The sequence below is a fragment of the Vespula vulgaris genome, chromosome 19 (assembly GCF_905475345.1).
Source record: "Vespula vulgaris chromosome 19, iyVesVulg1.1, whole genome shotgun sequence".
Classification (NCBI taxonomy): Eukaryota; Metazoa; Arthropoda; class Insecta; order Hymenoptera; family Vespidae; genus Vespula; species Vespula vulgaris.
Window position 1 is genome coordinate 3,933,560 of NC_066604.1, and position 13,886 is coordinate 3,947,445.

General features: G+C 36.1%; 2 protein-coding genes across 5 annotated transcripts in view; one reads left to right on the top strand and one right to left on the bottom strand.

The window, feature by feature from the left end:
- Nucleotides 1-618: 618 nt before the first annotated feature.
- LOC127070608 (adenomatous polyposis coli homolog) lies at nucleotides 619-4,338 on the bottom strand. Of its 2 annotated transcripts, none has more exons than XM_051008793.1 (9): nucleotides 3,261-4,338; nucleotides 3,050-3,194; nucleotides 2,823-2,974; nucleotides 2,338-2,668; nucleotides 1,845-2,268; nucleotides 1,523-1,774; nucleotides 1,305-1,409; nucleotides 1,115-1,246; nucleotides 619-1,037 (listed from the first exon to the last, which is right to left on the bottom strand). In XM_051008793.1, exons 1-9 carry the CDS (start codon nucleotides 4,114-4,116, stop codon nucleotides 792-794), a joined length of 2,643 nt encoding a protein of 880 aa, XP_050864750.1. In that variant the 5' UTR covers nucleotides 4,117-4,338; the 3' UTR covers nucleotides 619-791. The 2 variants fall into 2 exon arrangements, with proteins under 2 accessions (XP_050864750.1, XP_050864751.1); XM_051008794.1 differs by having other exon boundaries at nucleotides 3,276-4,337.
- A 677-nt stretch (nucleotides 4,339-5,015) lies between these two features.
- Nucleotides 5,016-13,886, top strand: part of LOC127070597 (zinc finger protein 423 homolog) — a 50,891-nt gene continuing 42,020 nt past the window's right edge. For 2 of the 3 annotated variants that reach the window (XM_051008746.1, XM_051008748.1), the window contains exons 1-4: nucleotides 5,016-5,134; nucleotides 5,592-5,808; nucleotides 12,086-12,166; nucleotides 12,404-12,466. In XM_051008746.1, coding sequence (XP_050864703.1) covers nucleotides 5,769-5,808; nucleotides 12,086-12,166; nucleotides 12,404-12,466 — 184 coding nt within the window. In that variant the 5' untranslated portion in view covers nucleotides 5,016-5,134; nucleotides 5,592-5,768. The remainder of the gene's footprint in view (nucleotides 5,135-5,591; nucleotides 5,809-12,085; nucleotides 12,167-12,403; nucleotides 12,467-13,886) is intronic. The other variant, XM_051008747.1, reaches the window with a different exon arrangement.

The window sequence follows — 13,886 nt, forward strand, 5'->3', positions numbered from 1 at the left end:
TTATGACATAATAAAAACATACGAAGTTACGCGGATTGATTCGAGAAATTAAATACACGTACAAAGGGTCTGGTGGGAGAATTAATGGAGGTTGGTGGGAGAGAGTGGGGGGGTCTCGCATGCGTCATTACACATTTGCGCGTATAAGCGATACGACGTCGACGGAGAGTAAGGGTATTCGATCTTAACCTACAAACTTTTAACGAGAAAGATATATGTATTTGATTCGTTATTTTTAAGTTACTTATCATCATTATTATTAATCGTTACTTGATATTACTTTTTATTCTAACGACGTATAGCATATGCGTATTGATATATTATGATTATTTGTAATTAAACGATATTGCGTTTGTTTATATATCACGTAGCTATAAACGCAGCTCGAATATAAAATAATTTTAATTTGAAACCTCGTATTCGGAACTTTGTCGTCCAGTAATCGTAAATTAAAATAAGATATTTATTTAGACGAGTAAATAGATTTGTCGCCACTTGACACGTACAAACGTTATTTAACGATATAACGACGCTTTGTCATAAGGTAAACATGAAAGGATAACCTATAAATAACAGAAAAGGAAATTCGGCTGTAGGTATAGCAAAATTGTACTTAAATAATATGTTCATTGTTTTTAATCGTTGTAAAATGTATTCAGTCTTTAATATCGAATGAATCTTAACCTTAATTTAACTAGTTTGTGTCTGCAATTATACGTTCCAGAATTTCTGATTGCTTTTAATATAAGATAGATGGTATTATTTCATCGACGAATAAATAATCTGCGTTCTTAGCTACTACTAGATGCTTTTGTTGGAAAATTATTATAACTGCAAGATGAACTTCCAACGATGTAATGGGAAACGCTGTTCTCTACACTTTTATAAGGCAGTTGTGCGTACAAGGCATTAATTGGATAAGCATTATTTAGAAGATAAGCAGTGGAACTACTGGATGATCCCATTGATCTTAAATACTCTTCTCGTTTTTTTGTTGCAACTTGTCTTTGAATTGTCGTAGTTGGTACATTCAATACCTATATCAATTGAAATATAAATAAGTATAAGAGGTACATATTGATTACTACTTATGTAATAGATGGAAGAAACTTACTTTTGGCATGCCAGATTGAATACATTGCGCTAAAATAATATCTTCTTCTTCCTCCGAAGGACTGTAACTATCTTCCGTAGGATAAAATACACTCGTTGAACTGTACGAAGTAGTATTATGTTCTTGCGTTACCTGAAAAAATAAGATAATATGTAAGTGGCAGGAATATTCCAAGGAATATATGTTTTACTTTTTCTGGTCGAAGTCTTGAGAACAGAGAGGTGGGACATTGAGTTCTAGGCTTTGATATCTTAGTTCCTTTTAATAATGGCGATGGTGAGCATCTTAATCTAGCCTGAAAAAATATATTTATATAGTGTAACTTGGGTAAATTGGTAGTTACATGATAAGTAGTATACTAGCAATTATACTAGCGAATAATTTATGTAAAAGATATTAATAAAATACCTTTGCAGATTGTATACATTCTATTAAAATAGCTTCGTCGTCCGAATGATTGGGACTATCATCTGAGAATTCCTTTTCATTTTCCATTGATATATGGCATAAAGGTTTAATTATTACAGGATTTTTATTGTTGGAAGTTGATTCGACGGGAGATGACGAAGGTGTCCCGCATATATTAAACTTTGGTGGCATGATCTCAGGTTTTTTTACACAAGGTATACTTTTCGTCGGAGGTGGGGTAATTTGTCTCACCTTTAAGCAAAAACGATTATGTAATTTTGAAATTATCTCAAAGATATTTTCTATATTCCATATTCTATACCTTCGGTATACCCGATTGAATGCATTCATCAAGAATTTTTTCATCTTCGTCAGAAAGATTATAACTCTCATCCGAAAGATCATTTCTGTGGCATTCAAGTTCCGAAGATTTAATTGGTTCGATTTTCTCTATATCTTCTGGAACACTTGGCATAGATAACACTGAAAGATTTGATTGCGAACCAACTGGAGAGATACCTGCTGGTGTATCTTCTGTACAATAAACATGTACTGTATCTGGGACAACAACAATTTCCATTGGTGATTTACAAATTTTAGGGACTGCCGATGACTCTCCAGAGGAAACAGAAACACAAGCTTGTGATCTATTTAATGGTGATTTCTTGTCACATGACATCAAGACACTCGATGATTTAGAATGCGTAGCTTTTGAAATACTTTCGGTTTTTAAAGATTGTCTGTATCTGTAGTATATATATGATTATTGTCGTAACAATAATAATGCGATTAATATTACAGAATAGTTAGAATACCTATTATTTTGCATTCCCATGCTAATACAGGCAGCTAGCATATCTTCATCATCTTCATCGCCGTCACTTATTTGTTCTGGTTGTTTTTCAACTTCTAAAACATTTACTTTTACGAAAGATGTACCTTTTTCGATATTTTGATGGACTGGTTCTGATATTTCTTCCAATTTATCTCCACTTTTGGTATAATCAGAACTTTTCACTTCGTCGTCAATAGTTAAAGAACTCAAACTTGTAGCAGTAGAAAATTCTATAGGTGTTGATTCCTCTTTAAAAGTAGCAATGTCATCTTCGAAAACACTAGTCCTTTTTACACCATATTTCGAACACACTGAAACAAATAAATACTTAACGCATTGTATTGTGGTATTTATGTAGAAATAGGAAGCTTGTGTAGCTTTACTAATTAGCAAAATTGTTAGTATGTATATTAATGTTTTTGTTAAAATATATACCCTAATAGTATATTCAATATCATTGCATACATAAATGAGAATGCGATGGTTTTACTTCTTCTTCTTGCATTTTATTCATAAAATGTGTAGATTTAATTTTTTGTATACGGGGACTGGGTGGTACAGTTTGGGTAGGAGAATCTGGCAATTCACTTGGTGAGACCACTCCGCTTGTTCTACGACTAAAAAACAAATACTTTAAATGCTAAAAACAATGTAAAAATATACAACTTGTAACGTACAAAAATTGTATATACCTGAAATCGCTGACAACGGAGCTACGGTCATCGTGTATAGAATGCTGTTCGAAACCACTCAATGAACCAAGAGAACTACAACGTGAAAACATTAGAGGTGTCTGTTCAGCATAAAAGTCTTGTCCACTGAACGTTACCATTTTTCCTAAAGATTATATCAAGATTTAATATCGAAGGGGAAACAGGTAATTTTTTATTTTTTGACACAAACCTTTAAAAAACGTACCTTCTTTATCGACAATACGTGAACTACTTTTAATTTCCACAGGACTATTGCTTATCGAAGCAGAGATTAATTCGTTGCTATTTAATTCTGTTACATTAGAATTACTTGCTTCTGTTTCTGATTTACTTATAGAATCCTCTAAACTTACTTTTGATATTATTTCAGATACATTATTGCGTTGTGCTATTTCGCTGTTAAAAGAACTGAGCGAATTAACGCAGGAAGAACTACTAGATTCTTCTTCTTTATAATAACTTATTGGTTTTTCAGGAATCATATGATTTGAACTTATATTAATAATATGCTTTTGTCTCTCTGTATTCTCTGTTATCAAATGTTGTTGCTCGTGACATTCTTCGGATCTTCTATCCTCAAAAGATATGCTTTTCTTGTGTCTAACTTCAAGTCCTTTTTTTTGTATCTTTTTAGAATGATCGTTATCTTTTGTATCTTCGACTCTTAAATCGGACATAGATGTTGCAGTGGAAAAATTAAAAGGTGTTTCATAAGGTGTACCTTCTGTACAATAAGTTTTAATAGTATCTTCTTGCACGCTGCCAGAAAAGTATTCAGTAGTTGGCTTTTCATCTTCGTCAGTATCATTTTCTGCATATCTTAAACTATAGTCCGTTGGTTGATCAAGATCTGTTTCTGCATAATCCCCAAATAATACTGTTTCGGATTCACATTCTTTAATATCCTCATTCGCAGACTGATTTTTTTGTACATCATTCAAAAGATGATTTTGCTTTAATCTATTTCTTTCAACATATTTTTTACTGTAATCTACTGGTTGATCTCGTATGTCATCGTCATAAGTTTCTGTTGTATTTTCATCCATATTACTTCAATTTAACAATTATTTAAATACTTTTGAAAAATTACTTGAAACAATGCAAATCGATAAAGGCACAGGTATTTTCCAAAATTACGTTAAAAACAATTCTCTAATATTACCAACATTCTACTGGCAACACCTGTTTAACGATTAATTACAAGTTCATTTACCTGTCATTAAAAGGGTGAAATACACATGCATTTATATGTGCAGTGGTTGGTGCAGTAATGCCGTTATGTGCGCTACCTACCGGCTAAACCCCACATTAAAAAAGATATATTAATCCATCTTGATTTAGGACAGAAACATAAATAATATAATTCGTTGGTTGTAATTGTGAAGATTAATATTGGAAAGAAATATTTTTTATTACTTATCGATCTAATCTCTAACATCAATAATATGGCAATGACATTTCAATAGAATTATTTTAATTGGAGGAACAAAATATAAGTAAGTTTATACACAATTTGCTTAAAAATTAACCAATAATATTGATATTTCTTTGCACAAGTTATTGCATATACTTTATTACAGATGTTATTTAGATTTAGAATAGAATACTATAATGTATGTAATATATACATATATATATATATAATATAGATAACACACACACACGTGTATAATTTAAATTATTTGAAAATAATTTACATTTAATCGTTTGTTCGTTATTTTTTTCTTTCTTTTTTTACAAAGCAGGAATTATTAGATAAAAGAAATGAAAGAAAAAAACAATATTAAATGAAAACAGATCACAAGCAATGACGCTTGCGCGACTCATTCGACAGTGGTTCTCTGAATATACGCGGTAAGGGATCTCGCGAAGCTCTTCATTCGTCGCGCGTCTTTCAAGCGCGTCTGTCGACGATTATCCGGATTCGCGAGTGTGTTAGTAAAGGCTAAAACGTGCTATGTCTCATTCGTCTTGAGACCACGTGGCTTGTTGGTTTATATGTTCCCGCGCGATTCTTTTACTCTACTCATCGGCCAATCACCGACCTTCTTCGTTTATTACAATGTACGACAATTTTTAACAAGTGCCATTATTTCATTAGTGATTTGTTTCTTTTTTTTTTATTTGAATTCTTCAAGAATATAATTTCTTGTAAAATTTGATCGTTTTCGTTATTAACGATGTTACAAAGTTTTTCTAAATATAAATAATATCGAAGGATAATTTACATTAAGTCTGTTATTTTAGATTGTCCATTGTAGGTTAGATGTGTCAAAATGATTTACATAGATTTGTCATAATTAAAAAATAAATGTAACGGGATAGAGAGAGAGAAAGGGAGAAAGAGAGAGAGAGAGAAAGAGAGAGAGAAAAAAGAGTAAAATTAATTTTGGAAGATTCACAAAATTAATTCGAATAATATTTTCATTTATTTTTTGATATCGATAATTAGTTAAGCTACGTTGATGTGATTGAAGTTGTTAACGATCTGAACCAATCAACGACTTTTGTATCATTTCAGTTACTTGAGATATATCGAAAGACTTTGAAAGATCGATTAGAAAATTCGTACGTTAGTTCGTTAAATTACTTCGAACAAAAAACGGTGCGAATGAAATTCATTTTTACAAGTGCAAGGATGGACTAGCTTATTTCCTTTAATCCTTCAACGATTTTCCAAAGTGTTCGTGTTGGTGATATGTCCAGAAGAAAGCAGGCGAAGCCACGATCCTTAAAACGTAAATATTTTTCTATCTAGTATTTTTAATTCTTATTTCAATCATGTTACAATGTTTCAAATTACTTTCTTTTCTAATTCGTTTTCGTTCAGGTTACACAAAATAAGTAGATATTCCAAACATTATTTTTAACCTAAAACTTATTAATATTTTCAAAGTTAATTTTTTTACATGTAAAGATGATACGTATTAATTTAATATGCATTAAATTAAACTTTTTACGTGGATACATGTATAGAAAAATACATCGATCGAAAGTTTGATGAGTTTGTTAGTAAATGTTTACAAATTTACGTGACATTGATACATTGGTAGAGAAGTTAAATGCCATCGTATCCTAGTATCAAGATGTCGGAATATAAAAGTACAGTAAAAGTACAGTAAAACAGTGCATATTCCATAGAAAAATAGAATGGAAAGAAAGAACAACGTACAAGGACAACAATCGATAGCTTTACAAGATCAAAGTCTATGAATTTGTTGGTTTACATTGTATAGAAACGAAAGAGAAACAGCGAATTTTTGTATTTTATTTTCTATCTAAAAAAAAAGCTTGTATGCACAGTTTTGCTTTGTTTCTTATATACTTTATTTCTTATATATATATATATATACGCACACATATATATATCTTTAGTTACTATAAATCAACGAAAATCGAATAAACGGGAATTATCGACATAACTATAACGATCGATGTTAATGATACGCATCATCGATAATGTTTGTATCGATCGATAAACAAGATGGCGGCCAACAGTATTGTCAAAATTTTGAATCCAAATCGTAATTGTGAACAATATGAATAATCATTTATTGTTTATCGTATAGAAGAAAATAGATATACTAACAGGTATCTAAATTCAAATATTTTTATAAACCATTTCGTTTCATCGAAAAAATTCTCTGATCGATTGCAAAACGTTCTAACTTTCAACGAGGTTAGGATATCACAAAAAAACGTTTATAATAGGAAAGACACGTGAAGAAATAAGAGACGAAAAGATAAAGAAACTACGGTTTTGTTTCTAAAGAAGGATGAGAAGAAGGAGGAGGAATAAACACATCAGACAGCACGTTCGTGCTCGTATAATGTCGTGCGTGAGTGTCTATGTGTTGGCCAGGTGTTTCGGTCAGGATGGAAGCATACGTATGTGGTAGTCGAGCGAGAGAGGATCGAGAAGAGGATAGAAAGAGCGAGAGAACGAGAGGGGGGGGGGGAGGGAGGGAGGGATAGAGAGGGAGAGAGGGACAGAGAGAGAGAGAGAGAGAGAGAGAGAGAGAGAGAGAGAGAGAGAGAGAGAGATGCAGTCAGTAGTCAGCCAGGATGGAATTAGGTGGAAGCCCGCGGGAACGGTGCTTCTCCCTAGAGAATCTCCGGCCTCTGTAATCACCAGTTCTCCTATCCTATCCAATTCTGGTCGCACTCCTCTCCTCCCTCTTCTTCCTCTTCCTCTTCTTCACCCTTTCTCTCCTTCTCTCTCTCTCTCTCTCTCTCTCTCTCTCTCTCTCTCTCTCTCTCTCTCTCTCTCTCCGTCTTCCTCTTTCTTTCACTCTCTTCTTTCTACTTTTTATCTTTACTATGTACCTACATATGTGTACAACATATTTGATTCTTTTCTATTAGAGACTATTCAAGGTTTTGTACCATGTTTCATAAATCTCTAATTAAGTTCATCTCTCTTTACTTTTATATTTCTTACGCGCGTATATAGTTTTATAAGATAATTTATTGAGTTTTATTGCTTCTAGGAATGGAAATGATGAAATTGTTATAACGTTAATTATATTGTGTTGAAGATAAATCATAAATATTGTGTCTAATTTCTATGAAAAACTAATCGGTATGGTACGTATGGTCAGTAGTCTGTACCGCGATTAGAATGTCACGAGAGCGCGGTTAGCCACGAAATAGCAAGCCGAACCGATATCGGTACGAACGTAGTGATATAGGGTGTCGCTAATTAATGCACGATAATGAACCTACGCGTAGCCGAAGCTGTATTAATGGATTCCAATGCCCATCATAACGTGGTCGATCCGTAGATACATTCAAACCGACTATAATTACGTTAATGGAGACCCATCTGTTTGTACGGTTCGGTTTTAAGTTACTCACGGTGTAATGACGAAATCGTTACTTCCTCGAAATTCTATTGGATCATCTATAGCTTCATAATTTCAAATATTCGTTAAGGTCGAAGAAGAAAAATTATTTATATATTTAATATGTCTACAATCATCATATCATTCATACGTACGTAAGCAAACAGTGATCATTCATTATGTTTCTAGGCCATGATTAGGATTTGTGAACGTTCGCATAAATGCATAATTATTATCATTTCGAAATAGGTCGAACTCCACGAGTAACTAAAAAATCGACGAACCTTTCGAAACAAATTTATTTGTATATCTAATTTTCTTTAATACAATAATATCTCTTCTTAGTAGAAACTGATAGTATCTATAAGAGAGACAAGCAGTGGCTAGTAATAGGAATGTAAATTTCTGGCTTAAGCCCTTTAATCGCAGAGGTTCTCTAAAACCTAAGCCGCTATTAGTTTTTGCTCTGACAAGACTAATTCCTGCTAGTGGTTACAATCGTTATAATACCGCGGCACTTTGGATTAAGTTATTGGCTTCTCGTTAAATTATTATCTATGATAATGCTTAATAGAGAGATAGATATCGTCATTACGACTTCGTCTACGTTCGTTACTACGAAATCGTTGGATTTATCGGTCGAAATACGGTGGGTTAGCGAAATTAGAGTCTTTTCGTCGCCCCTCTTTTCTCTCTTTCTCTCTCTTTAGAAGTACCGATAGACTCATCGTACATACATGTGACGAAGGTAAGACGAAGCGGTGTCTCGAGAGGTGCATGGAATGCGGAACCGGTGCGTATTCTTAAGAAGAAGAACACGAGGCATACTCGAGGAGACATTCCCGAGGAGAAGCGGTATCTCTTTGAAGAGACACCAAGCGTTGACGTCCGTCCGTGTGTCCGTCCGTCCGTCCCTCCGACCGTCCGTCCGTCCGTCCGTCCGTTTATTCGTTCGAAGCAAGCTCGCACAGTCTCATTCTCTTGCGTCAACTTCATAATTTCAAATCATCAGCTATTCTGTAGGATATCCTAATCGACCAGAAGCAATATTTTCTAATGAAATTTTACGAAAGAGCGTCGAAAAGGAATTACGAAATCCCCGAAACACAGATGTTATCAAGTAAAAAAGTTGCAACGTCACTGTGCATCGCGTTTGAGGATCTCTCGAATAGGAAACGTAGTGGAATGGAGCTTGGTAGGATAGGAAAAGAGTTTCCGCAATATCCGTGGGTCCTCGAGGCGCCGTGTCGGAGCCAGAGGGGGTTTCGACGGTGGATGTCGGTGTCCCATGGGAGTCTGAGTCCGCGTCAGACCTACCCTAGGTACGTTCCCTCGGGATTTCTCGACTTTCCTCTTCCACCCAGCAGCCCCTCGTGCACCACTGACTGCAGCAACGGCACCGATGGCTGCAGCAACGGCGGCGCGCACACACACCCACACATTCCCGCACGCATGCACACACATACACACGTACACACACACACACACACACACACACACACACACACACACACACACACACGTCCTTTCGCTTGACTGTCTGGCTTGCCTGTCACGAGTCCAAGACGTACGGCGTCTGCAGCCGGGAAGCAGAGATAGCAGTCGTCTCGGATAACCCGCAGGGCGCTCCTTTATTCACGGCATATCGATTAATGACTCGAAACCCTGCGGCTTCTCCGTTGGCGGACGATCCGGCGAGTCCTTCTTCTGTCTCTCAGCTAATTTCTCGAGACGGGAGAAGAGAGAAAATCGTACCCTCTCCTATAACAGACCTAGCCTCTTCGGTCTTTTTCTTTCTTCTTAATTAACGTTTCAACCAGTGCTTATATTACGAACGATTCTTTCCGAAAATGTATTCTACGATGGAATTAGTACAGGATTTGTTGATCTTTTTTTTTAGAAGATCTCATGGGAAATAATATTGCATTTGATCTTCTATAGTGCCATCTAACTTAAAAGTTATTTAGAGATATCTATCTCGTAAGTTTGATTTCATTTCGTCGAGAAAAATTTTGGCGATAATTTATTTTACGTTCTTTTAACACGTATATCCTCGTCTCGAAGGCTAAGCTCGTTACTGGAAAAGATAGAAACGGTATTGTGTCGAAACGAGAATGCCGATGGACGAGCGATCCTAGGCAAGGGTTTAAGCCGCAATATGCAGTTATCCGTCGGCTCATACACGTTTAGATGGTCTCATAATAATATATCCGTTTAACATTACTTGCGAACCTGATTCCACTTCTAACAACGATCTGAGATTACTGCTTGTATTTTGAAAAGCTTATTTCTGTCCTATTCCTTTCTTTCTTTCTTTCTTCCTTCTCTCTCTCTTTCTCTCCTTCTTTTGGTTTGTTTCCTTTCGAAGCGACTCCTTCCACCCTTCTGCATTTACTGGACCATCTTGAAAATGGCCTTCTTCGTCTAAGCACATTACGTTTCCTTCTTGTAAAGCTACCTACTTTATGCTTAGGTGTATAGGGTATATTCGTCTAGTACGCTTGGGTTACCTTAAAGATGATAGCCAATCTCCTTACCTTTACGATTATTGTTTGCTTGGATCATCTCCTGGCTCACAAGCCGAATAGTTTATCATATTTATGATATATCAAATATTTTTTTGAACAATGTTGCATGCCAACGTCAAAAGTATATTTAACGTCTGTTGTTACATTGGAAAACTCCTCGAAACGAACTCTACCGAACTGTTCGAATCGAATGTAGATTTTTTGGGGGTTTTAGTTTACTTATTATTGTAAAATCAAATAAACTGGAAATTGACAGATTGTCAAATTGACAGACGTGGTAAAAATAGATGGCCAGTTTTAACAGTTGCAACGGTATATTTTGATTAGAATTTTCTCAAAATTGTCAAGTAGTCTAGTTGCTTTTGAAAGACAGTTTTTACGATTAATTTGTAATATAGCAACCATAAGAGTATACGTAGAAAGACAACGTGTCACGATCTTGACGGCTGACAAGGTTCGAAGGGTGGTTTAGTAAGCAGTCTTCCTGGTGTCCTTGTCTTCTGAAATATTCAAGTTCAACTTCGTCCCTTCGTTCGTGTGCAAGTCATTGTTTCTAGCCTGACGGTTAATGCATATTATCGATTGTCGAATTTACGATATAATTTGTACATAACGATGAACCAAAGAAAATGTATCATAATCTTCTATAATTACGGTACATTGAGCGTGGCTTATAGTTAAAAAAAAAAAACATAAAAAAATGTCGATGCTCGTACGAAGAAGTAGGAAGCGACGATTAAGTTTTTCTGGCAATAAGATGGGATTATTTGACTTTACAATGAATCGTTTCTCGTGACGTTAGAGGAAAATACACGTCGTCAGCTCGATAACATACACGATACAGTTTAATAAGTCCTTGGTCTAATGAGAAATGTTCCTGTTTGCTCGAAACGAAGGCGTTTGACACCTTTCGAAATTGTCAACTCCAGTAGCAATCCTCAAAGTGGCAAGTTCGTGAAGTAAATTGGCCAGAGTTGGCTCTTTTCACTCCGAGGGGTAAAAGGACGAAGCGCGTGGGTGGTTTGGTAAGGGTGAAAAAAGAGAAGAGATAGAACGAGGGCGAAAAAGAAGGAGAGGGAGGAAAATGAGCAACGAGAGGAAACGAGGAAAGTGGAAAACGGCAAGTAACAAACGACTCGTTGGGCACGTGGACAGAGCGGTGATTTTTTAAGTTTAATTTTGTGGTCCCATGTGACAAACGGCTGTAGCTATGGCGTCATGGGCGTCGGTACACGCACACACACCGCGAGAGGGGGAGAGAGAGAGAGAGAGAATATATTTTGTGGCTACGAACATCACACCCTCACCGTTTTATCTTTCGACCGTGCGCACGCTCCTTTCTCGTTGAAATTAAAAAGTTCAGCGAAATTTTGCCTTCGTCGTTCGTTGACCTTGAAATCGTTCATCTTTCTCTTCCTTTTTTCTATTCTTGATTTCTTCGACGATACGTTGAATTAATTTCACCTGCATACCGTGACCGACCGTATTTTACAAATGTATTATTTATTTATTTTGTTGTTGTTGTTGTTGTTATTTAACATCGGACCAGGTCATTTTTCTTTGCAACGCACAACAGATTTCATTTCTTACTCGGTGATAATATGCAAATGCGATGGGATTAATGGTCGTTTGTTTCTCTGCAGGGGACGAAGAGTGGGACGATGCCAACGAACAGAATGTCCTGGAGGCGTCCGAGCAGGATAACGAAACTGCTCCGATTAAACGTAAGTGTTATTTCATATTTTTCTGCTAATGGACTTGCATTATATTATGTTTTTCAATTGTAATCTGCGGCGCCGAGTAATTTATTTTTCTTTATTTTTAGTTTATCAATTTTACATCGAATAAAAAGCAAAGGATTTAGAAAAAGAATTTCTTTATAGATCGAAAAAATGTTAGATCGCGATGTAAATCGAAGTAAACTTAGATATTTTCATTTTGATATTATTTCGATATTCTAGCCGACGATGAAGACGAGGAAGAGGAAGAAGAATTGCAACGAGCTTTTAGTCGACATTCCGAAGGTGAGTCGACTTTTAATGTATAACTCGATAATCGTGACTTCCATACGTAAAAATAATCTTACTTACGCGATAATCGTACTTTCTATATGGCTTTATTTTATTTCTTTTTTTTTTCTTTTTCTTTTAAATGACAATTGTGGCGGGGACATTGGAGTAGAGAAAAGTACTAAGAAGAAATTCGTAGGACGGTCACAAATTTCAAGGTGTTTCAATGAATAATGAAAAGAGATTCGTTGGGAAAGTTCGTAGAGGCGATATCTTTTTCGGTCCATTCGGGTGCATTACTTTTATCAGTACTCGTGGGACAAGCAGCCGAGTTCGGGCTACGGCAATACAACAATGCGTTGGGACGCATCGTGTCATTGTTCGAAGGTGCTCAGGAATTGCAATCTCGCTATAGATTTTATGAATATGGAATCCTTTGTCCCATAGGATGGGGTATACTAAGGAATATGAACGGCCTAACATAAGCGTACTCGTCGATACGTTTCTTTCCACGGATATCGAAAATTTAATCTAGTCGAACGATTTTCCAATTGTTTAAACGCAAACGCCTTTGACTCGATCGTTCCGTTTCTTAGATCGTTGGTTTGTCAGATATTATCGGGACGAAAGAATTTTCAACGTTTTTATTTTTACATTAGAGAGCACGAGGAAAATACGATTGCCTTTCGCGAATCATCTTCGATGATATATTTCAAGTAGGAAGGAACTTGGACGCGCTTCATTTGATGTTGTCGATATCAGGGAACGCAAATTTTTTCTCACGGTCTCTACCATCGGATACAGAGTGAAAACTCTCGAAAGATTCTATTCCTCTTTTAGCGTAGCAGGTATCTACTACTTTTCTTCAACGAGTAGAAGCTGGGTCTTTTATCCGTCCCTCTAGCAACGCGGCTCGATTATTATTTCAAGTTACCTTTCGCCAAGTGTACTTGCCCGCGCTTTATACTCGAAGGTAAAGCGGGCTCGGAGAAGGCTCGGAACGAGGTTGGATCCCTGAGGAGGGCACTAGCTCCCATGGGAGATGCCTCGTCTATCTGCTCACCTGAAAACATCAAGCCATCTTCCTTCCTTCCTATCTTCCTATCTTCCTTCTTACTCTACTTCTTTCCTATCTTCTTTCTTCTCTCCTTTCATACTCTCCTTCCTTTCTAAAGGCCCATGTACTAACGCTCCTTATTACGTCGGTGTAAAAAAGTTTATGTAACGAAACCTCATCAAACTTTGCCTACAAGTTTTCCCAAAAGTACTAAAGCCTAAATGTCTACCGAAGAGCTAACGAAAGATTTTATTAGATCGGAAAATGTCTCTCTCTACGGCGTTTTCGACTATACTTATTTTTTACAACCCTAATCGTGTTGTCAAAGTTTCGACAATTTCTCAAAGCATCGGAAACTCGGTCTCTCTTCTATTCCTT

Excerpts from the sequence above, each read along its gene's own strand:
- LOC127070608 (XM_051008793.1), bottom strand. The coding sequence starts at position 4,116 with ATGGATGAAAATACAACAGAAACTTATGACGATGACATACGAGATCAA. Across the intron at positions 3,195-3,260 it reads AGAAGGTACGTTTTTTAAAG|GAAAAATGGTAACGTTCAGT; the intron begins GTTTGTGTCAAA and ends TATAATCTTTAG. Across the intron at positions 1,038-1,114 it reads TTCAATCTGGCATGCCAAAA|GTATTGAATGTACCAACTAC; the intron begins GTAAGTTTCTTC and ends CAATTGATATAG.